The sequence below is a fragment of the Tauraco erythrolophus genome, chromosome 4 (assembly GCF_009769465.1).
Source record: "Tauraco erythrolophus isolate bTauEry1 chromosome 4, bTauEry1.pri, whole genome shotgun sequence".
NCBI classification, from domain to species: domain Eukaryota; kingdom Metazoa; phylum Chordata; class Aves; order Musophagiformes; family Musophagidae; genus Tauraco; species Tauraco erythrolophus.
Window position 1 is genome coordinate 17811160 of NC_141468.1, and position 24407 is coordinate 17835566.

The following is a 24407-nucleotide window of genomic DNA, read 5'->3' on the forward strand; positions in this document are numbered from 1 at the left end:
TTGAGTAATGAACATAACCGAGGAAAATACAACTGCCAAAGTGCCTAAGGGAAAGATAGGAAGAGTGATAGTGCGTCCTACTGGAAATTGTCTTCATTTTGCCTTGTTTCTTGAAGCCTGGCTCTTTGAGTTAGACCTTGACTCTTACCTTCATGCAATAGGTTGCTGTCATCACACCACAGTAAAAATACCCATTCCTGGGTCTGATTACCAGCAGGATTATTCTAATTAAAAGCAGCCATCTCTTGGAAAATGTCATCATACACAGAATCCTCTCGCTCTTTAGAATTCTGGTAGCATAAAATGGGTCCTCTTACTGCATTAGCATTTTCAGCTCTTGTCTTATATAATGCAGACCAAGTATAGGAACTGAAGTAAAAATAAGGTGCTTAGCTTTCCCCACCCCACCCCTGTTGTTTTAGAAGTCCCTAGAAGTATTTCTTCTTTCATGTATTCTGGAGGTCTTTCCCAGCATCTACTGGGACATTGTATGTGATGTTTTTCTTGGTATTTCTTTAGTGACTCTATCCTTGATCTCCAGTGTTACTAGAAGCCAAGATTTTGATCTTATCCCTCCCTTCCCACCTTCCCTGGGGAAAAGTAATATCTAAGGCTCCTCAAAAGCAACAATGGTCATACGTGCCATCTGAAAAAACAGGAATAGCTTTTTCCACCATATCTCCCTTTAATGTAGTCTTGTTAGTATGAGCATCTCCTCTTTCAAATTAGCGTCTAATTTGCCTTCAAATTTTACTGCAGGTAATACAGGCGCTTCTGCCATGTGATGCCACCTGGTGACCTGTGGATTCATACGGGCGGTAGTTGCTTTTGGGATGGTTCCATGACTAGCTGTCTTGAGGACTGCAGTTCTATTCCCTCTTTGTCTGTTCTGGTAGGACAGCCTATTCCTGAATTTAGACTCACGTATGTGTCCAGATTGGCGAAACTCCTGACCAGCCTGTCTGCGACATGTTCATTGATGTAATCTTAATGCCATGATCAGAACTTGTTTCAGTTCTGATTCTCCCAAGGGTGATTCAGATGTGAGACAAATCCAGCTAAGTAGTCATGGTTATCCTGGCAGACAGTTTAATTTCAAGACCTCTTATGTCCCTCAGAATAAATACTTAAGACCTTCTCCTGGGGTTTAGGTATGCTTTTTGAAGGATTTAGGTCAGCTTCTGTATTTGCACCATGAATTCCAGCATCACACAGTTTACATGCACAGTGTCTCAGAATTGAAATGTGTTTTTTCTTCCTCATGGAAAGTTACTCTTGCTAATAATGAGAAGATAAGCCTATGTGGCTATAGCCTTTTTTTTCTGTATGGTGTGCAGGTATTTGTTATTCCTTAAGCTATCCTTTAATTGGTCTTGGACTACTGCCGTTAAACATCAGGATTTTGTGAGATTTCATATTCCTAATATAGGTGATCACAAATATGATGGTTTAGGCAAGCACTGATGCGAGGTAGGGAAGGAGGGTGCTCCAATTTTGTGCTGCACTTTTCTTTTGAAGATGAGCAAAGGTGCTGCTGTGCAAAGCAGGACAAAGATAACTGAAAGCCATGGGGTTTCTTCTTTTTTAGATCCAAGATCAACCCCAGAATTACTGTAATTTACAGCAGTTTCCTGTGGATAGTGTCACAGCACACATTACTGTATGCAGTGAAAATGTCCTCTCCTATTGTATCACTGACGTAACTCCTACCCTACCAGGAACATTCTGTCATAACATCTTAAGTCACTTTGCAGTTTCTTAAATATAGTATCAATATCTTACTCCCAGCAATAGCGTACGTTTCCTGAGCATCCCATATTTGCCTCCCGACATTGCAATCCTCTGTACTTTGGTACTGCTTCTACTTGATCAGTCTGTGCAATATCAGAACAAAAGAGATTGGACAAATTCTTTTTAAATTGTTTTGCGTTTACAAATTAACTCAAGACAGGTAGAGAAATTTGTGTTTGAGTCGGTGTCCCGTATTTTCACATTAGAAACATTGCTATAACAAGCTGTTTTCAGTTGACTTGTTTTTAATAGGTAGGAGTTCATATAGCTTCCTAGGTGGAAGGCTTTCAGAGGCTAAAAAATGGGTTTTATTTATAAAGTTATCTGAAATTTGAGAAAAAAACCCACAGAAATATTGTAATATTTATAGTACCTGGAATTATAGGAGAGAGACAAGCTGTGATTTAATTAATCTTTGATACCAAGTAGATGTCTTGTTTCCCATAATATTTCACTCCAAGCTCTAGTGCATTTCCTAGCAATTCCTAAGAAACCAATTGTCAAGTTACCTGAAGCAGAAGATGCAGATGAATGTCCTTCTGGCATTTAATGACTGCTGGCAAGAAATATGCTGCTAACTCAGGCCTGATCACTGGGTTCTGGAGAATTGTGAATGAAGGGCCACAGGGCAAGCAGGCAGTCTGTTACCTTCATCTTCCTCTCTGGGCAATTGTCAGCAGAAATCACTTTCTGGCTAAGATTCTGGTTCAACAAGGATTACTGCATTTTGTATAAACCAACGTTACGCAGATTTAATCCATTACTTACCAGACAAGACACTATTAGTAGGAGGGACAGAGGTTATTTCGTTTTTTTTAAGTATTAAAGAGCTTATGTATGTGTAAGGCAGTAAACGCTTTGAAGAATACTTAGCGGATAACTGTGTGGCATACTGGAGGGAAAGAAACAGTAACTCATTTAGCCTGTTTGGGAAGATCTCAAATGATAGCTATCTGTTTCTGCCTTACATTTCACAGCTGTTCTGTATTGTTCAAGGAATACGATCTGTAAATGTAATTTCATTTTGGTAGGGCGAAGAGAATTTTTGGAAGACATGTATTACTATTTTTCCCATTTTCAGGCAAAATTGTTTAAATATTTTATTGCAGTTAAATGACTAAGATTTCAGTTGGGAATGTTTTCATTCCTTGTCATTCACAGAACATCTGTGAGTGGTTTACAGTAAAGCTTGGCAGTAAGCCACAAGGATTTCCGTTTCCTAGTTATATAGGAGATAGCTGATCAACCTAATTAACAAAATAATGTTTTGCTTCCAATTTCATGCGCAATTTTGAACAAAAGCAGGAGTACATTTTTATGTCTATGTAATGAAACTGACTGAGACTTGCTTTTGAATGGGTGGGTATTTGGAAGGGAGACAATTTTTATTGGTGGCTACAGCGGGAAATGTTATAGCTGTAGGTTCAAGACATTCAAGCTATTTAATGCTTTGTAGTCCAGTTCCATGAAAATTCTTGTGTATTGGGACTGCATTGAGCCCCCACAACTCCTGTACGCCAGTCAAGTAGTGGTCTGTGCTATTTTCCTGAAATTACTGACTGGTTTCTATTCCAGGACAGTATGATCTGTCCCCCCAGTTGCTCTTCCTGTTAGGATCCTGTCATTGCACCAAGTACAGAAACTAGGAGTAGAACATCTCTCATGTTTCTCAGATAATCCTGACAAGAAGATAGAAACAGATTAACTGAAATGTGAAGAGGTGCATCGTGAGATGGAGAAGTGGTGACTCAGTACACTGAAACACTGAAATCGGGAATGCAGAAAAATGTAGAATCTTGTGAAAATTCAAAGTGTTTCAGTGAGCACTCAGATTTAGTGAACATTCTCACCTCTGTTGCCCCAATCCTCTCTTTGTCAAATGCGAATAGCAGCACTGGCTTACTGAGCAGGTACCATGAATATAAATTCACCGGTATTGAAATATGCATATATTGAGGTGCATAAGTAAACAGTATGCTGAATAAATTTAGAATCCACTGAAAATAGACTACTTTCTGCATTGAAAGTATCTTAACACTTATCTTTATGTTAAATCATAAATCATGCTGCTTTAATATTTGTATCTGTGTTTGTAGGTAATAAATCCAAAGAAAAAAGGAAAAAAGAAAAAGTACATTAATTCTGGAACAGTAAGTAGATATATTTTATATTACTGGATGCTTTTCTCTTGAAACACAGTGTAGTTGACTTGTTATTTAATAGGATTCGAATAGAACCTTCTGTGAAGGCCACTATTTACTGTTATAGAGCATTTATTTTCAGATTTTTTTAATTTGAAGGATCTGATAGAAGTTGTGTCCAAGTGTGCTGTTCAGTTACCAACCATTTCCAAAATTAGTTATACCAAAATTTCGGTCAAATCCTTGAAATTATTGAACTGAACACTTAATTTTTATCTGAAATGTATCTGCATTTCTAAAAGTCAATTTTCTTTTTAAATGTAACTGCTGAGCTACCATCAGGAAAAGTTAGTAGACTTATCATGGCTAAACCAAAAAGAGTCACCATTTTATATTGCCAGCAGGTTTTTGTAAATTTATGTTGAAACATCTGTTAGTATAGTTTGGATTGAGAGTTTAATGTCCTTTCATTCATATTCCATATTCTATTTTATGAACCATTTGCTAGCAATGCAAATAATTCCCTTCAGCACTTTCTCAGCTTCCATGTTCTAGCATTCATGATGTTCAAAACATCACAAAAAATGAAGATAAATGTTGAAGAATTGTGTATTGGAAAACTTAATCAGATATAAGATATGGTTTTTGAAAATGCATCAAGCATGTCGTTTTTTATTCCACATGAACAGTTCCACTGAAGTCAGCAGGGCTACTTTTGCTCTGAACTGTAGCCTTGAAGGAATGATTTGTCATTCTCACAGTCTGTTCATTTGTAGGAAACTAAACACTTATTTTGTACTGCTTTAAATTGTAAAAAATAGACAGAAGCAGCTTGTCCATGAAAATTTACCATACAAGATCTGATTTGTTAGATAATTTGCTTTTTGCCAACATATTCCTTTTACTAGAATTCAATGTGTTAAAATAAAGTTCTATTATGCTAGGTCAGTGAGTTAGAAACTTACGTAAAGTGATTATTTTAAATGAATACAAAAAGTAAGTGTACTCAAAATTGTCAGTGTGAAATCTGGCTTAGGGTACAGAAGAGCAAAAAATGTGTTTACATGTTACATTTTCCTGTTGATTTTGGTTTTAAATATTTTAACATCTTCATATGTATCTGTCTGCACTTGAAAGACATATTTTACTCATGTTTGGACAGACAAAATAAACTGTGTCTTGTTATCCTTTGTCTCAAATTATATGGAAATTTCCAAACAACGGTTGTTAGCTATTTTCTTTCCTCTTTCCTTCTCTACCAGTGTTCTCTACTGTTGGTTTTGTAATTTTTTTTTCTTTATCAAGTGTTCTTGCCCCCATTTACCCTTCCTTCTGTTAGTCCTTCAGGCTTCCCTTATGCTTCTCCAAATTGTCACTTTACTGTGTGTTTGCCTGCAGTTTTGGTTTTCTTCTCCCTGTCATTCACTGAAGATATTTGTTATCCCACAGATTTCTAAATTTCCAAACCATCCACCAAGACCATCATTCTCACTAATAGGAAGTTGACTTCTGGAAAACTTTAAGTAAAGTGGATATAGATCATTGACTGCTATCTCACTGCAGCTTTTAAGTGCTATATACCTGCAGTAGCCATCTCAATTCATAATTACTTAAGGGGTCATTTTAAATTCAGACAGACAACCAACATACTAAGCAGAAATGTTTCAGATACATTATTAGTTTCAAACAAAGCAAAGTAGTGAAATTTAAAATTCACTGTATAAAACTTGGAACATTGGTAGTCATTGTCTGTGTGGAAGTAAACCCTTTGGCCACTTTGGAACAATGATGTCTGTTTCCGCTTTTAAAATAGATTCACTGAAAACATTTGCTTGAAGTAATTAGGAACAAGATGACCAACTGTAATAACAGATGAACCATTAAAATGACTGTGTCCAGTGGGCCAACTGTAATAACAGATGAACCATTAAAATGACTGTGTCCAGTGGGAAGACACTTAGAAATTTCAGTCTTATATGCAAGGCTATGCTACTGAAAAAAAAAAAAAAAGAAAAAGCAATTGTAGTAGACTTCCAAATTTGTCTCTTCTCTTTCAAGAACTGCCTGTTGAAATGGTTTCTTTTTTTTAAAAAAAATCTTCTTTTTTCCCCTCATACTGTACAATATTTTGTTTTAAGGATAGAGCTCCAAAAACATTGTGCTTATGTCTCTACTTGTTCAGCTGAGAAATGACAATTCATGTCTGACTCTCTTTTATTTGCTTTCAGGTAACATTACTTTCCTTCCTAATTGAAACAGAAGTTTCATTCCTTGACTATATTAAAGGCGGGTATGTGATTGGCAACAAACCTTTCTTATTTTCACAGTCTCATTGTAATTCATTAATAATTTGGGTATGTACTTTGCATATGATGACTCTAAGTAATTTTTGTGAAGACCTGTATAGTTTCCTCATTTTTTAGAGGCTGTACTTTCCTACATAAAACCTGCAGATAGTTATTGATGTAAGTTATGTAGTTATAACAAAGTTATAACTTCACTTATAATGTTAGAATTGGTGTTGATACTAAAACACTGAGCTTGAGTAATGACCTCTGATCAACCAGTGAAAATTGGATTAACCAAAAAGGAATTATCTATATACCATTAAATCAGTAAAATGCTGTTTGATTTCTTCTGATTACACTGACTTTTGGTGTGTTTAATATTGACATTTGTTTAGAGCCTTTCCTCTTCAAAGGCATTTTTTCAATACTAATTATGTAAAATTTATAACATGTCCATTTTCTCATTTATCGTCATTTTCCCAAAAGGGCAGTAGAGACAGAAGCATCAAATGGCTTACCCTAGAACATGCCTGGAAATGGGATCAAATTTCAGAAATTCCTGGCTCTTAACCTCCCTAACAGAACACAATTCTTCTCTAAGATAAACAGAAATAATTTGTTACACATTTCTAGGCACTTAGTATGGATTTTTGAGGCATACAGTATGAATATACATTCCACGTTTATTTTACAGCATTGATCACCTTGCTCACCTGAAGGAGCAAGTTACTTTTTTTGTGTCAGTCTTCAACCAGGCTTCAGCTGAAATGAAAAAGAAATCTGTGTTGTGTTTTGGCAGTAGCAGTAGAGGGCTTTGCCTTTGTTCCCGACAGTAGTAATCCTACAGATGAGAATATGCTTAAGGTTTATTCCTAGTACATTCATCGCTGAAGTTCATTAAGTTAAAATGACTCCCCCAGTCGTAACTGTTAGCTTACTGACAGTTTCTCTATAGCTATCTCCACTACCTTTGCATTCAAGGTTTTGAAAAAGTGCAGCCTGAGGTTGTACTCCATACCGAACTGATAACTTGTAGAGAGAATGGATTGTTGTAGAAATGTGCTCCAGATTTGTTGACTCTAACCTGTGGGCTGCTACAGAGTGTAATTTTTTTTTTCTCTCTCAAGGACTAACAGCCTCTTTGATTTTTCAGTTCTCCCAGGCAGTTAAATTTTAAAGTTAGAAAATCCAAATTCACTGCTGTTCCATCTCCATCCAAGAAAATAAATATTTTCACTGAGTGAATTCAAAAAAATCACAAAACACTGTATCTTTTGGCTTATTAAGATTAAACCTGAAAATAATATTTTATGCATAGTACTTAAAAATGGGAATGCTTAATTAAGGTTTTAACATGAATATAGACATTTTCTCTTTAAAATTCTTATTCAATATCTTTGGAGAAATTTGTGATTTGGCTTGCTCATTTGCTTGCTCTTTGGTGGCTGAAGAAACATTTTCTCATTTGGATAGGATGCAGAGCCTCTGCAACGTTTGATTCGATTGTTTGACATTACAATGTTGTCTGGTATACGTGACTGGTTATCGGTGACTTTGAGAGGGAGTTGTATAGGCTCATCATTGAGACGTGAAAGTAGTGGGACACATTAATGGAGGGAAGGGGCTGTGTCAGGGAGCCGTGGTCCCTCCCCAGCATGGCTGGGGAGCTGGGAGCAGAGCTGTGTAGCATGGCTGGCAGGGCAGGGTCTCACCAGGCAGGGCCCAGTTGTGCAGTACATGGGCAAGGCAAGCAGGGCAGGCCTAGAGATGGTGGCCAGGCTCAATTAAGGGTCTAGATCATCAGGCAAGTTTGTGGTGATCAGACAGACCAAGGCCAGGCTGGGAAGACAGACCACAGATCCATGTCAGGATCAGGTCCAGCAATTGCCCAGCAGGGCTGTGGTGGACAAGGCAGGGAGGTCAAGTCAGGAAGTGAGTCCGTGGGTCAGGATCTGGATTAATGGAGTCCATGGCCAGTCATGGACTTGGCTGAGCTGGAGACCTGTGTTCCTCTGATGTAGCTCAGGCAGGGACTGAAGGCTGAGCAGAAATGGGGCTCCTGAGCCTGTGAGGGAAGAGGAGTCATTTGGTAGAGGGCTGAGGTGAGTCTGTTTCGGGCATTTCAAAGTCTTTTTAGTACACTCAGCACCCCTACACTTTGTATGTTCCAGGATGCTTCTGGACTGCAAATTCTCAAGCTCTCCTAGAATTGCTATCCTTACCTTCACTTCACTTAACTGGAAACACTGCTGCTGGAGTACTTGTCTATATTTGCACTATTTGGATCCTATAGTTTCTCCTCAGAGAGAATTTAATTCAGTTGTTGACTGCATTAGAATCTGTTACAGTTTAGCAAAGGTAAAACTTACTAATATAAGTCAGGCATGCTATCAAGGTACTACTGCGTTGTTGTGGTTTTATAATAAAAGGACTGAGGGTCAAGACAAGAACAGAGAGGGAGCACCCACCAACCATGGTCCTGGGCAAAAAAAGACTTGGCTTTCTTAAAGCAAAACAATTTATTAACAGTTGCTTAAAAAGGATAAAGGGAAACAAAACCGGTTACTTGAGAGGATAAAGAGAAAACAAGGCCAGATCTTAAAAACAACAGCTCCCCATCCCCCTTTCCTTTTGCTCCCGGCTCTACCTTCCCCCCGCGGTGCAGGGGGACAGGAAATGGAGGAGTGCAGGTCAGTTCATCCATGTTGTTACTGCCACTCCTTTCTTAAAGGAGGAGGAGTCCTTACACCATTTTCCCTTGCTCCAATGGATCCCCTACTCACGAGGAAAACTCCACAAACTTCTCCAGCGTGAGTCCTACCCGCAGAACACAATCCTTCCCCATCAGATTGCTCCAGTTCGGGCTTTACCACAGTCTTAGATTCTTAGGGAGTTGTGGCCACTCACTTCGCCGTGGATGGTCCCATGGACTCTAGATGCCTCACGACCTTGTCGTGCATCCCAAGCTCCATTATTAACAGTTACTTGTTGTGCATCCCATGCTCCACGACCTCTCTCAGGCTCAGGCATCTCTTCCCCAACGTGGGTTTCTCCACGGGCCGCAAGTGGGTCTCTGCTCCACTGAGCCCATCTTGGCTGCAGAGGGGCCACCTGCCATCTCGCCACCAGTTGCAGGGGAAACTCAGCTCCAGCACCTCCTCCCACTCCATCTTCACTGACCTGATGTCTGTGTGGCTGTTTCTGTCAGGTCTTAGTCCTCTCTGGGTGAACTCGGCCCAGAGGGCACCCCAGGAACGAGGTGCTCCCCGAGTTCCCCAAGCAGCTCCGTCGCCACCATCTTGAGCACATGGCGCCGGCCCGGTGTGGGCAGCCGCCCAGCCGGGGCCAGGGAGCGAGGGCAGTGCCCTCCTCCCCTGTCCTCGCTCCTGGGCAAAAGCACCTTTTCTGTTCCTTTGTCCCAACTTAAATAGGGCATTCGCAGAGGCGCCGATGATTGGCTCAACCCCGAGGGGGATGGGAGTCCGATATGGTGGTACAGGGAGCAAATCCCATCTCCTACCACCAGAACCCCCTCCCCCACATTGAACTATCACATGCATCTTTAACATCTGAAGAATATGTTAACTCTGTGTGCTGTAAAGAGAATTCTATCAGCACGTTTGCTTGATAATCTCTTCCTGAAGCACTTAGATTGCCATGGTTAGGAAACCAGTTATTTCTATGTTTCTGAGCCCATTTCTAATGATCAGTATGGCTTGTTGTGCCTGCTCTGAATCACTGGAACAGATAGACCGCTACTTGAGGTATCAGAAGAGTACTTGGAGCATCAAGGTTCTGGATGTGATTTCTGTATGAACAGTCATGGTCAATCAGCTGTGAAGCCCTTCTGATTTGTGCAAGTTTTCTGGTTTTAGTAGAGAATCCTAGAGTTTGAGAGAAATAGGTCACTTTTATTAGGACTGCTTTAGCCTTTCTCAGGAGTGTTCCTGTTGTGGCCTTAAACAGAAGTAGAAAACGGCCAGCCACCTATGTTTACCAAAAGTTTGTACTGAATGGAGCGTACGTATACACAGATGCATGAAGAAACAGTTTTACCCTTAGTCACAGAATCACAGAATGTTAGGGATTGGAAAGGACCTCAAAGGATCATCTAGTCCAATCCCCCTGCCGGAGCAGGACAGCTATTTGTTCTTTGAAGTGTGTTGTAGATACATGCCACAGCCATCTTATTTCCCATTCACTCAAAATTCATCTCTACAAGAAGAGTGTGTATAAGGAACTGAGGAATTAAGTTTTATATCTAAATTTGGAAAGAAAATAATATAGTGGGTGCATATGTAATCTTTTTAGGGTGGTTTATCACATTTCGCACTGAGATGTTACAATACAAGTTAATAAACCTAATTATCTACATTCTGTAGACGAAGAATAGGAATTCTGAATATAAATAATACTTTGTTGTTCTTACTGACATTTCGTACATATCTCTGTAACTGCAAGTCAAAGAAGACTTGTGATACTAGTAATTACCGCTCAAGCTTTTTTCCTCTCCTTTGTGTGATAAGAGTATGATTCAATAGAATGCTCTGTGCTTTGAAGTATAAGTATACTTACCATTTGATTATTTTATATAGAATCTTGTTTAGTGATTCATACAGTTATTTCTATGTACATGCCAGTGAAAACTGTAGAAGTACTTGTATAAATGTTACCTTTCCTTGTGCAACCTATACAGTTTTGTTATCTGTAAACATGACCAGAGTTATTCCTTGACTATTTTTTCCTTCCTTTGTCTCATTTAATAGTACTACATGTCAGTTGCATCCAGTTGACAGATTTTGAAGGAAGGGGGAAGAGAAGATTTTGTCATTAATCACTCTGTTTTCTCATTGAGTATCTCCTCCAAAATTATTTTTTAGTTCCCTGTTGTTCTTCCATTTAGTTAGGCAAGGGGAAGAAAAGACTGATTCTGCAGTAGGCACAATATTGACTCTTCTATAAATGGATGGTTTTGAAATACTTCATGTTCAGAACTTTTATGTAATTGATTCGAGGTGTCTAGAATTAATACTGATTTAATGGAAATCTTGACAGCTTTAACTGTGACAAATTGGAATTACAGTATTGATTTCATTTATGTTTTACGTCTTCATCTGTTTAATTGGGATATTCCATTATAAATATCATCAATGACTGTTGTTTTTTTAAAGAGCATTGAGGAACGAAATAGAAGTTTGTCTCTAAATTCTAATTTCCTTTTACTACATAAGACTGGATTTTATAGCAGTATGGTAGGAAAGAGGTGGATCTGTCTTTTGCATCTGAATATTACATCAAGCGATGACATCTTAGTAGCTGACTTTTCCTTACATCTTGATACTTAATCACACATTTTGCCACACTGACTTTCCCACATTTAAAATAGGTACATTGTGCTAAAAATTAATGTATATTTCAAAATTGGATTTCTCCTGCCACTTAACAATTAGTAACATATTCCTATCAAAACACTTCCAAATATATGAATAAGCTCAGGAATGTAAGGGATACGGCCTTGAAGAGGAATGCAATTGAAATTATCCTGGTTTACAGGAATGACGGTCAAACTGTTAGTTTATAGTCTGCTCTGGTTTTGTCTGGAAGAGAGACAAAAAGCTGCAAGACTTAGAGGACAGAAAGGATATTTCGGTGCAGAAGTTTCTAGCCTGTTTGACTTACTAGAATAGGGAGTGATTTGACAGGTTACTCTAGGCATTTGTAAATCAATAAAATTCAGGAGCTGAATCCTTTTGCAACTAAAAAATGCTAAGTAATCTCTTCTGTCCCATATTAGTGGAAGGCAAGAGGAAATATTTTCTTCCCATCATGTTTAAAGCCTTACCTTCATCCATGTTTTTGTAAATGAACACCCACGTGTTGTTTGTATTCTAAAGGCTTTGAACATACATTTTTAACTGAACTGTATTGAGTCATTGATGGTCAAAATGGAAATTTAGAACTTCTTTCATGACAGCTATTTTCATCCAACCAGTACACCATATAATGTAATGGCATGCATATTTGATGTTCAGATGAGACCTGGTGTGAGATACAGTTATGACGTACGGGCTGCCATAGCTACGTATTTTGGAGTCTTTACCATATATTTTTTGTATCCTTGTAGAATAATAAGGAGTAATAAGGTTATATAAGAGGAAGATCTTGTAGAGCTTTTATCAGAAAAATCTTCTTTATGTTGATACTGCATTTGGCCAAACAAGCATCTGCAAAGGGGAAATTATTAAAATTACTGTCACTGGGGACTTAAATGCCATGGAGAGGATACAGCCTCTTGGTAGTGTTAGTAACTGCATTAGCTCCGTTGTAGAGTTCTGCGCAGTAAGTGGTCCTCAGACCTTCTACAACACCCCCCTGCTAACAGACCAGCTGGTTGTCACTCTGAAGCCACAGGGGGAAATTCATGTTTTCTTCCAATGTACTATTTAAAAAGAACCTAATCATTACAAATGTTAGCAAGCCTAGTCAAAAGCTGCACCCAGGCTTAATTTGTTCCCTTATGTGTATCAGTGCTGACAGAACTCTTGTTAAAGGTTTCACCTTCCTCTCCCAAAGAAACAAACAAAATGGATGCTCTGTGGTTGTGAGGTGAAGATAACTGTTCCTTTTAGGATACTTTCTTCATTTCTTGTGGTAGTATAGGGTAAAATCACCTGTCCAGGTATCAAATAGATCGTGGTTTTCTATGCTAACTAAATTCTGGCAGAGTAGTAGTGATCTATCCAGCTCTGAATCCATAAGGCACATTGCTGTGAGTGGATATTCTACCTGAGTTCTCCCTTGGGACGGGACATTCAGCAACTCAGCCTTCCTAGCCATGTATCAATGTTTTAGCAGCTCTCGTGCAAAAGCCTCATGACCTGGCAGCATCACTGACGCAGCAGGTGTCATGAGCTTTTAATGTAGCTCCTTGGAGAACTGTAGAGCTGGGAAAGCATGGACATAGCCTTAGCCAAAGAATTCCCTAGTCAGAAACAATAGATTTTGTTGGTTTGATGTGTTTAAAAATTTGCATCATTTAATCGGGCACCTGAATTTGTCTCAAAGACTTCAATTTTATATGCTTTTTAGAATTTTGACCTTATTCTGAATTAATGATTTTTCAGCTAATGTCCCTTACACAAAATACATTAATCCATAATCTCATTAAAAATATGTTATTGTTGATGAAGGTTAATATGTTAATAACAGTAACCTAATAATATGCACTTAATACAACCTGAGAATTAGCCTGTTAAAAAGAAATGAAATATGTAGTAGAACTAAAAACAGGCCAGTAGACTTTCAGGTATATTCATTACATCTAATTTGATTCCAGGATAACGTGTTACCATGAAAATACTTCTTAAAACGTCATCCATATAAATTTTCCAGTCATCCCATTTGCTTCCAAAGTAGTTGTATCCAATGTTTTCATGATGCACAGCTTCTAAATTAGCATTCCTGGATTAATTTTTAGATATGGCTGGTTAACTTTTTCGGTCTTGTTGAAACAGTAGAGAAATTAATACCTTTTCATAATAATCTTTCACACAAAAGACACATGTTCACAATATTACAGCTGCTTTTGAAAATATTTTATCCAGTGGTACTAATTTGAAGTTGAATTGTTTGTTTGAGCTTGACAGACCCAGGTTTGTGTTCAAAAAAGATTTAATCACATTTTGATAATTTTGACTACAAGGGTTGCCCTGTATTTTATACCTTTTTGCAATTTATTATTCCTTTCCTCAGAGGACACTGGTGCCTTGTGTAACTTAGACGTCTATGTCTCTTTTCCATGAGATCATATTCAGAAGGATCTTTCTGATATAGAATCATAGCATTATTTAGGTTGGAAAAGACCTTTAAGATCACTGAGTCCAACCCTAAACCTAACACTGCCAAGTCCACCACTAAACCATGTCCCTAAGTGCCACATCTACACATCTTCTAAATACCTCCAGGGATGGTGACTCAACCACTTCCCTGGGCAGCTTGTTCCAATGCTTGACAACCCTTGTGGTGAAGAAACGTTTCCTCATATCCGATCTAAACCTCTCATGGCACAACTTGAGGCCATTTCCTCTGTCCTATCTCTTGTTACTTGGGAGAAGAGACCGACACCCACCTCACTACAACCTCCTTTCAGGTAGCTGTAGAGAGCGATAAGGTCTCCCCTCAGCCTCCTTTTCTCCATGTGCGTGTTTTATGATATATGTAACAAAATGGTTATTGAAAACACAGGGCGATCACACTGCAGGTTTGCTCTAACAGAGTTTGTTCTAGCTTTCCTGGTCCTCTGCAAGACACCAATGATGTTCTCTGTGGTCATGAATCCATAACACAAAGTGACAGCTGCATTGAGTGGGATCCAGTTTCCTGAACTACATAGGCATTTAATGCCATTTTAGATGCCCAAAAATTTCCATGGTGTAGTAAGTACCCTGCAGGCTTTAAAATAATATTAGGAGCCTATATTTAGGAAACTGAATTCTAATCTATATACAGTCATCTATAAATGGTTGAAATTAAGTAATTGGTTTAAGTTCTTGTATGTTTTTCTGTAGCAGTGTCTTGGAAATGTACATACAGATGGGAACAAATTCTAGAGGTGTAGATATCAGATTTGATCTTATTTTATGTCACAACTTTTATAGTTGTCAAATTGGCAGACACTGTCATACATATACTTTTCTGCTTGGACAGAAGTCATAGTCCAGATTATGTTGGATTGTAAATGAGAGAGAGAGTTTTTCTAGTTTACCAGATGGGTTTCTGTTGTCCAGAGCAGTATACTTTAACAGAGATACACCGCTTTGAGGAATACTTCAGAAACTGATGCTGTCAGTCACTACCTGTAGCCACATGAAAATTGGCTTTGTTCTTTTTGCCATTAAATGTAGTTTCCATATTTTTTTCTTTTACTAGCAGTTTTCCTTTGTAATCTTCTTTTACTGTGCTTTCTCTTGTTTCTGTCTTGAATTCAAAATCTACAAAACTCTATTTCTTTTTACCAATGGGATCAGAATAGCTGATCCAGGAAATGAGTTTACAAATAAGTTTTGCTGTTCTTACACAGAGGAAATGCTGTTTGAGGTTCTTTTTCCTCAGTGGCACATTCTTCAGCACACTGAAAGATTTCTGTTCTTGACGTACCTGACATGTAGTGCTTGGAGAAGTCTTGTTCTACTCTTCAAACATTGCACCACACCAAAGCCCTTAAATTTTAAGTACAGAGTGATTATAGCCCCAAAGCAGTTTTGCTTGGCAGTTCCAGTAAGGACTCTAAGCATAAAACTAGAAATGGTGTTATATTAGACTTTTTTGTTGCTCTTTTTCCTAACCTGTTCTTATCTGAGGAAGACAGCTTTTCTGCACACTATAGTGATGGTGTTAGAAAAGTAGTTGATATGCACTTTTTAGGATCTTTATTCTTACAACTAACTGACAGTGCAGAAGGGCATTGTGATTAAGAAGCCACAGGGCCTGAATTTCGCGTACAGATCAAACAAGATCTGACTTTTCATGACATTAAAATATTTTTCGGTGAAACTGCATAAAGCAGAATGCAGAAGTATTGGCAGAAAACTTCTCTCATAAATCTTAGGTCTCTGAAGTTTTCGGAGATTGAAGCAGCTTTCGCTGTTTTTCTGTTCAAGTCATATAGAGGCCACAGCAGTTTTAGATGTATTCTGGGCTGACCAAGTTCCATGGAACTGCATGATTCCTCTTGATACTGTCCGTAACCTAGCTTGGTTTGTGTTAGCCTTGATCAATATGATAAAATGTTTTTTCATACCCAGCTTTTTATGAAATAAATAGTATTTTCTCTGGGCACATCAGGTTATTTAAGCAGTAAAACGACTACTGCAAAGCCAGGTGTCAAATTGTTGGTGTTCAGTCTAAACGTGCATGAGTTAAGTCTGTTTATTAACTTTCAAAGAGGTTTAATCTTTGCTAATTTGGTCATTAAATTCACAGTTGCACACACTGAGACAGAAATTTGAAGGAAGATGTAAAATACTTGATCAGAGCAAAAAGTCAATTTTCAAATTCATACAAACTCTTTTTCCTGATAGAGTCTTACTAGCTAAGAGATTATCTCCAGAATGACAGTATTTCATCCTGAAGGAAGTTGTGGAACAGAACTGCATTTAATTGGATTGTCACCCTGTAAAAGTCTATTAATGGTTAATTTTTCTGACTGTAACTCTATGCTAACAATTGATCTATGCATGATAATGGCTTTATGCAGCTACTGCTAAATACTCCTGCTTCCAGATTTTACTTTTGTCTTCCAAGAATTACCTTGATATGCTCACTCCAAGTATTGACTGTGTCCACATGAATGAAATCCACTGCCAAAACCTATAATATCCTGTCCAAACATTTTATGGATAGTATGATTTCAAATATGTTCTGAATGAAGACACAGTTTTAGTGTTAAGGAAAGGAGCAGATTAGTAAAACCCTACTTCTCTTGTCAAAGTCTTCCATGACTAGGGCTAAAATATGTCCAAGGAAATATCAGTATTGCTGTTGAAAATGAATTAATAATGTTTGTAGATCTTAATAACCTTATGAACGATTCAGGATTTTTCATAAATAATGAAAAGAGGAAAGACAGAGTAAAGTAACTGTTTGCAGTGTGTTAATAAAACAGTGTTGTGTAGCACTTGGCTGGAACTTATAAAAGAGTATTTTCAGTGTTTATTTCCTGTATTAGAAAGTCATTGTCCCAGAGTTTGTCCACAAACAACATTATCATCTCTTGTTTGCCTTTCCACATGACAGTAAAACTATTAATAAGATTTGTATTTGCTTTTTCTACAGAACCCAAATCAATTTCACAGTAGCTATTGATTTCACAGCCTCAAATGGTAAGAATAAACATCTTGTGTATGTATATGCTGTGTTCAGTTTGAAGTGTACATATGTGTGTGTGTATGTATCTATATCAGTATTCTGCTTAACTTCATTGTGTTATTGATAGTCTGTATGCATGGCACCACGCGGAATCAGGGTTCCATTTTGCTGAGCAACAGACTAGAGGCCCCAAGCAGGGCAAACAGAATAGGTAAAATGAAGAAACTACATGTAAAATTTAGTAAATAAGAGCAATTTGCAAATATTTGTGTACTTTCTGATTTATTTTTGTTTGTTTGCTTCTTTATTATTGCTGGGAGAAAACTGGCTAACTTGGAAGACCCCATTAAGAGGGGCAAAAGAAAGGAGTTTCAGGTGGAGCAAGGCTGAAGCGGGGTGAAGCAGAGATAAGTTGATCCTCCTCCAAAGCTGCGTTCAGAACGTCAAAATACTTTTGTAAATTTCATCTTAAAAGTGTGTATCATATTATAAAATGACACAAATTTACAAGTCTAATCACAGTTTCTTCCTACCTATTCGATGCTGAAAGGTTTACAGCTACTACTGTTAATCTATTAAAATATATACATAACATTACATTTTTACCTGCTATAACCACAGTTATGTATACAGGAAATAAGTTCCGTTTTCTTTTCATGATCTTTTCAATTTCTGCTTTCTTAGATTTCTATTATTTTTAAGAGAAAAAATTTGAAGTGATTCAGTTTTAAAGTATATCTGATCCGTGTTTCTACAGGTAACCCTTCACAGCCTACTTCACTGCACTACATGAATCCCTATCAGCTGAATGCTTATGGCATGGCCCTGAAAGCAGTAGGTGAAATAATTCAGGACTATGATAGTGATAAAATGTTCCCAGCTCTAGGCTTTGGAGCCAGACTGCCTCCAGATGGAAGAGTATCACATGAATTTGCACTGGTAAGTAAATAAATATTCATACATTGTTTGAATCTCTTTACTACAACAGAATTTAGGAAATTAAGGTTGCAGTCTTAAGCAATCACTGGACAGGTAAAGTACAGAAAATGTGCTAATTCTTCTGTCTAAAAGCTTATTTCAAAATTTTTCATCATAGTGAACTTCTTGACAGAAATCCAGAGTGAAGAAGTCCCTGTAGGCCAAAGAAAAGTAATCATCTTTAACCTCAGCTGTAGAAGCATGAGGAACAGATGCTTGAAAGACTTTAGATTGAAGCTAATCTATCTTAAGAAGCAAGTGAATCATGATCCAAGATAATCTTTCATTATTATTGTTATTGTTCTCTCTCATTTTCTGGGATCTCTTTATCTTTTACAGGCTGCTAGTTTAGAGACAGAGATAACTAAGTGGACTATAAGCTGAGGTAGCAAAACAAATCTGAGACTGATCTATGTGCCAGTTAAATTACAAAACTAAAATCTAACACGATTTCTCAGAAAGGTTGGTGTGTTATAATGATGCTTGTGATTAGTGTGGATGTTTCTCTACTTTTGAGTTTTTTTGTTTTTCTGTGAGTAGGATAAAGTTATCGGAATTACAGCAAGTGTAGGTTTATCAGGAGAGTTTTAATTAGATAGCAGCAAAGACGTGGCAGAAGACTGGTGATTGTAGATGTGTATTTCTTCTCTTAGCCTGTGCTAGAAAACAATGCCACATGTCTTATCTCAAGGAAAGGTTTTCAGCATGGATAGTAATTTAAATAGGTGCAATTGCAGATGTTCATTTGAGTCACCAACTTTCTTTGGACTTCCATATAGCAGGTTCTAATGTACATATAATCTTAAGGATATTAAAACAGTGGACTTATTCCTGGCTACTTTCAGTTTTAAAAGTTGTTTCTAAAATAATTAATTCAGTTAATTCATGAGGCATTACAGTGCTTTTACAGAGGAAAAAACAGCCTTTTTTTCCTTCCTCCATATATAAACATATTTAAGTGTCTCCCATTTAATGCTAAGCAGTGTTTTCAGTATTCTTTCTTAACATTCCAGATCAATTCCGTGAAAAATCTCCTGTGCTTTTCTAGATTCTCAGGGAGATATACTCTACCTCAGAATGAGATACTGGCACATTAAACTGATGAGGTGTTGGCACATGAAGGAGAGTAAAGTGATTTGAAAGGTTTTGAAGTCTTACGTGGGTCATTTGTCTGGCTTGACATGGGTCATTAATCTGAGATTTAGTTTATATGTTTGTATTGTCATCTCTAAATATGTGTCCTCATTATAGTGTCATTGTGGAGTAAAATATATACCCAAAGAATTTACAGTCTCAGCCATTTCAGTGGGTTCCCAAAGAATAAGATGCTTTCTTCATCTGTTTATACCAGGCTGAAAAACAGTTTTCCAATGGAGAACAGTGTACCAAAACAATGAAGAGTTTATAGTTTACCTTATACTTACATAGTGTATGAACATCAGGCTCTGGCTACCGTTTCTTTTTTCACATTTTTAAAATAAGAAATCATTAAGTCAGAACTGTGTTCCTAAGCATGATTCCAGTTTTACGTCTGCCCTGTAATTCATACCTTAAATCCACACAGGGAAATGCCTGTTACTGTTGCATGTAAGAAAGACTGTTCAATTCCAGTTAAGATGGTATTTATGTCTAGGAACCAGTTCCAGTGATTCAGACTGCATATTACTTGAGGCTGCTAGAATCTCCTTCCCTAGGCAGTTAACACTCACAACCAGCCATGACACTCACGTTAAGCATTTGTAGTAAACTCTCTCTGCAGAGATCCTAGAATGCTTAGGTCTTTGCCATTTAGAAATGTACAGTGGGTAGTGTTCACTAACCTACATGATTTTTGCTTCATAATTACTTTTAGTGATTAATTGTCTCTTGTTTTCATTAGAATGGAAACCCTCAAAATCCATACTGTCATGGAATTGATGGTGTAATGGAGGCATATTACAGGAGTCTAAAATCTGTACAGCTTTATGGACCAACAAACTTTGCCCCTGTAATTAATCATGTAGCCAGGTAAGCATCCCAGCGGGTACTTCTCAGAAACTTCTTATTGTCAGTATAACTATCATATATAAAAGGCCAACAGTTGCTAAACATTGAAAAAGGTATTTATAGTTGTTTTGTTTATTCTGTTTAACGTGATTAACTTGTACTTTTGAATAGATTAGAAGACCATGTACTAGTATTATGCAGAATTTCATCACTGATTAAAAATAAATACAAGTGATCCAGTTGATCCACCCTGTGTTAAAATCTTAGGAGGAATCATAATGGCAGAAGACTTTTGTGAGATCATTCTGCCATGTTCCTTTTTTGTCCTTTGGAGCACAGAATTTTTGCTTTACAGAAAAGCCATAAATCTATCAAAAAATTTATAAAATACAGTTTTTTAATGCATGTGTAGTTCGTCTAATCTCAAAATGTCCAAAAGGTCAACACAATTTTCTAAGTCTCTCTGTGGCAACAGCTCCCAGCTGGTAGTGGTACTGTTAAGGCAATAGTGCAGCAGCCACCGCTGGGGAGCCACAGTGCTGTTATGAAACACCTCATCTAACTTCTCAAAGCAAAACCCTTCTTGTGATTGTAGAATTTTCTTAAGGAAGATAATTTGCCTTATTTTGGCAGAGAAAATTTTGACTTACGGTATCCCTCCATGTGTTGGTATAGGAAAAGTGATATAGCTCAGATAATTTAGCTGAGTAACTACCTGAACAGATTTTATTTTATTTATGGATACAGAGAAAGAGCTAATGTTTATAAAATAAAACAGTAGGGATGTGTAAATCATTGTACTGTTAATGTTTATTTATGAGCTTGCAAAATAGTTGTTGTAGCAAGAAATATTTATTTACTATCTGTTCTTGCTGTTGTTAGTTCTACGGCCTAGTGAAAAATAATTTGCTAATTCTATGGTGCAAAGAATTTTCTGTGCACCCCAGCATGGCTAGATAGTTGGTTTCAATTATTTATCATTAGGATTAGTTGTTCCATCTTTGAATCATACAATTCAAATTGTGTACATGTATATTCAATTGCTTCTCTTCAGCAACTAGCTGTCTCCTTTTAATCTTCCCTTTGACAGGTTCTCTCCGGTAGCAGTTTTCAGACTGTGAGGAAACATGCCAATCCTTATGACAGCTGAATTCCATGCATGTGGCATTCTGTGTCTGCATTAGCCATGTTAACTGGAAATCGATCCAATTGACTTTTCTCGCTCTTTCTTCTTCTTTAGAACTGTTGTATCAGCTGAGCTGGCGGGTTCAGGATTTGACAATTAACCTCAAGCCTCCTGGTCATTGCTAAAATTGAAATTCATTATTTAGTACCATCAAAGCATTGGCATAAATCGAGTTCCTTTTCTTACCAGTTGTTTCTCAGGAGTACTTGTCAGCTTTTGCAGAATCACAGAAGCCTGTCACCATCATATGTAGTTCTTCCACTGAACTTCTGTCTAAATATCAAGTGGTTGCAAACTTTGGGAGCTCCTTCTGGTAGCAAATCACACTACGTTATAGTGGAAAATCTAAGTATCTTCATGAAGATTTCTGATGCATGATCATCCTTAATACAATTCATGTACCAGGCCAGCTCTCAGTAAAATTTTCCTTCAGTGTGCAGTTTCTTGGCTATTCTATTGATTTATAGACATAGTAGTAGAAATTATGATCTAGCTGCAGTTACTCTTGGAACCTACCTTCAGTCTCAAAGAAATTCCTTCTTCCCACATCCCTCATACTTAAAAATATGCCTCTGATGAAATCTCTGGAAAATATGACAGATATTACTATCCCGTTGTGATCTCACAACTCTTTAGAAGTTCTTTAAGCAGATAATGAGTTTATTATCCTTCCTCTAGCTAGGGAGTTATCTACACCAGATTCTACCTAGTGTCTTCTGTTACCTCCCCTCCTCATAGAAGATCTTTCCTGCAAAAGACGTCAGAATGTTTTATTCTGTGGAAAAATATAAATAAACCAAATTTCTATTGCATTTCTTCAGTGTAGGTGTGGAGACAGTATTAAGTGCTCAGAAAGGATAATGAATTTTTATTTTACTCTTTCATCATCCTTTGTCACGGCAGACATCAATGAAAAGAATGTAAGCATTGTGGAAAAAAAAAGAGATAAAAGAAGTCTCCATATGGTAGGGAAACCGTGTTCCACAGTAGGTCTCGTTAATCTAGATATTTAACTATCAGTCCCTACTGCCAGCATGTAAATAGAAGATATTCAATAGGCTCATTGTCTGCGTGGCTTTTCTACCCATCTGTATCCTGGGGAGAGGAGGAGGAGGAGTGTAAGGGCTTTGCATGAGTCATACATTCTTCCAAACTCTTGCAAATGTTGCAGTTACAGCATCTTATTTATTGGCAATACTCGCTTGCAAATGCACTGTGTAACATCAGAGTTAGAATTTTCTAAGCACATGCAATCATCATGAGCATCATTAGAACAATTCCTATTCAGTGATGCAGACCTTTCATATTCAGTGATTGATAAGATAGTGAGTTCTTTGACAGTCTTATTCTGTACTTGGGCATATATTCCACAGTGTTCATACGGAGACTAAGATTTTTTTTTTTTGTCCTGCTCTCCATACTACTCATTGCCACTTTGTAATAAAAGTTCTGTTTGACTCCTTCACAGCACCAAGAGTCTTCATAAAAGTAGTAACTATATTGGCTGCTGTCATGTGAAGCAGCAAGTGGAGCAGCCGGCTCCACACAGAAAAAGTTTTTAACTATATAGGACACTCCGACCCTTGGGAGTTGAAGATAAATGAACTGAAGTCTTAGTTTCTGGCATGCAGGCCATATTGTTCAGCGGGCTTCTACAGACTCACTGTCTTTCAGGACTTTCAAAATCTTCAAAAGCTGCTCATTTTCAAAGAGCAGCTGCTTCTTGAGTCCTTCCTCTGAGGCAGGACTGGAATGGCACTGGATATGTTTTGTCTTGTATTTGTGTACAGCATAGGGTGAAGCTTGAGTCTTGAAAGCACATTTGTGGGTGGTGCAAAGAGATGAATAACTAAGCCAAGTTTGCAGGATGCATGTTCAGCCATTTTACAAATGTGCACTTAAGTGGGAAGTATAAATGTGCTAGCGTGGTCAACAGTAAGTAACTTGATTTTGTAAGACCAAAAAAAATTAATGTAATATTTATGCAACATCCTGATTCCTGATAAATTTTATTTGTGCTATAAATCCCTCCACTACAGTAATATATTCCCTTCATACCAAACTGTGTTCCCCAGAGGTAATAACTGTTAAATAACTCAGGCTTTCTAACTACTCAGGATTCTGTAAAGCAGAAGCTGTCTGTGCTCTTCTCGGTAGTGATACAGTTCCCGTTTTTCACTGGTTCAGCACATGCCGATTATTAATATTATGTTCTCATTTAAAAGTAGATTGTCCATCTTATGAATGTCTTTCCTTTTGAAATCTACTGCGTCATGTTTCTTTGTTTTTATTAGTCCTCAGTAGTCAAATTTTTAAAATACAGCTTTTTTTCATATTAGTTCCTTTGTACAAAGGGGTTTTTTACTCTTATAATGTTGTTTTTTCTTTCCTTAGATATGCTGCTTCAGTAAAAGATGGCTCCCAGTATTTTGTTCTTCTCATTGTTACAGATGGAGTTATTTCTGATATGGCTCAGACAAAAGAATCCATAGTGAATGTAAGTTTTGCTGAAAGTGTTGAAATGTAAAAGAATTAAGTTTCTAAGAATTAATATTTTAGGCAATAAACTTAATCAGCTAATATTTCAGGCACTGAATTTGTTCCATAAATTAACCGTTTTTCCAAACAGCAGAAGTTTATTATCCACAAAGACAAAAAGAAACCAAAAGTTGAATCACAGCTTAATTACATAGGGTTCTGTGGGGAGTGATGTATGAACTGTATGTTCCTGTGATTTTCATCATCTGATTCTTGCTGCCTCCTTCCTCATACACATCCCACAATACAGTTTTTCATAGTGAACTGTTCTTTATCTTTCTAACAACTACAGACAGCTTTGATCCACCCCTCAACCTCTCTGCTTTTTAAAACCTGCTCCAAACTTTCTGATCCAAAATGGCAAGCATACCAGTCATCTGATTTCCTGAAATTAAAAAAATTCTTAATTGTTTCCCAGTTTCTGCATTATTTTCAATATTTTTATCTTCAAAACTGCTGTGCTTATAATTAATATTCTGTATTATGAACAGGTTCCATTTTTCTTTTGCCCCTAGGGAATGTCAGGTGAAAGTACACAGAAACAGCGTTCAGACAGGTTTGAAAAGATCTATACTAGTATTTTTTAGCATACCACACTGAATCTAGTTACTAGTGAAGTGGTAAGTGAAAAGC

General features: G+C 37.4%; 1 protein-coding gene across 1 annotated transcript in view; it reads left to right on the top strand.

The window, feature by feature from the left end:
• CPNE8 (copine 8) overlaps positions 1 to 24407 on the top strand; it is a 118967-nt gene that overhangs the window by 84648 nt on the left and 9912 nt on the right. The window contains exons 12-17 of the mRNA XM_086609716.1: positions 3888 to 3941; positions 6161 to 6222; positions 17054 to 17100; positions 17844 to 18025; positions 19944 to 20071; positions 23631 to 23733. Coding sequence (XP_086465842.1) covers positions 3888 to 3941; positions 6161 to 6222; positions 17054 to 17100; positions 17844 to 18025; positions 19944 to 20071; positions 23631 to 23733 — 576 coding nt within the window. The remainder of the gene's footprint in view (positions 1 to 3887; positions 3942 to 6160; positions 6223 to 17053; positions 17101 to 17843; positions 18026 to 19943; positions 20072 to 23630; positions 23734 to 24407) is intronic.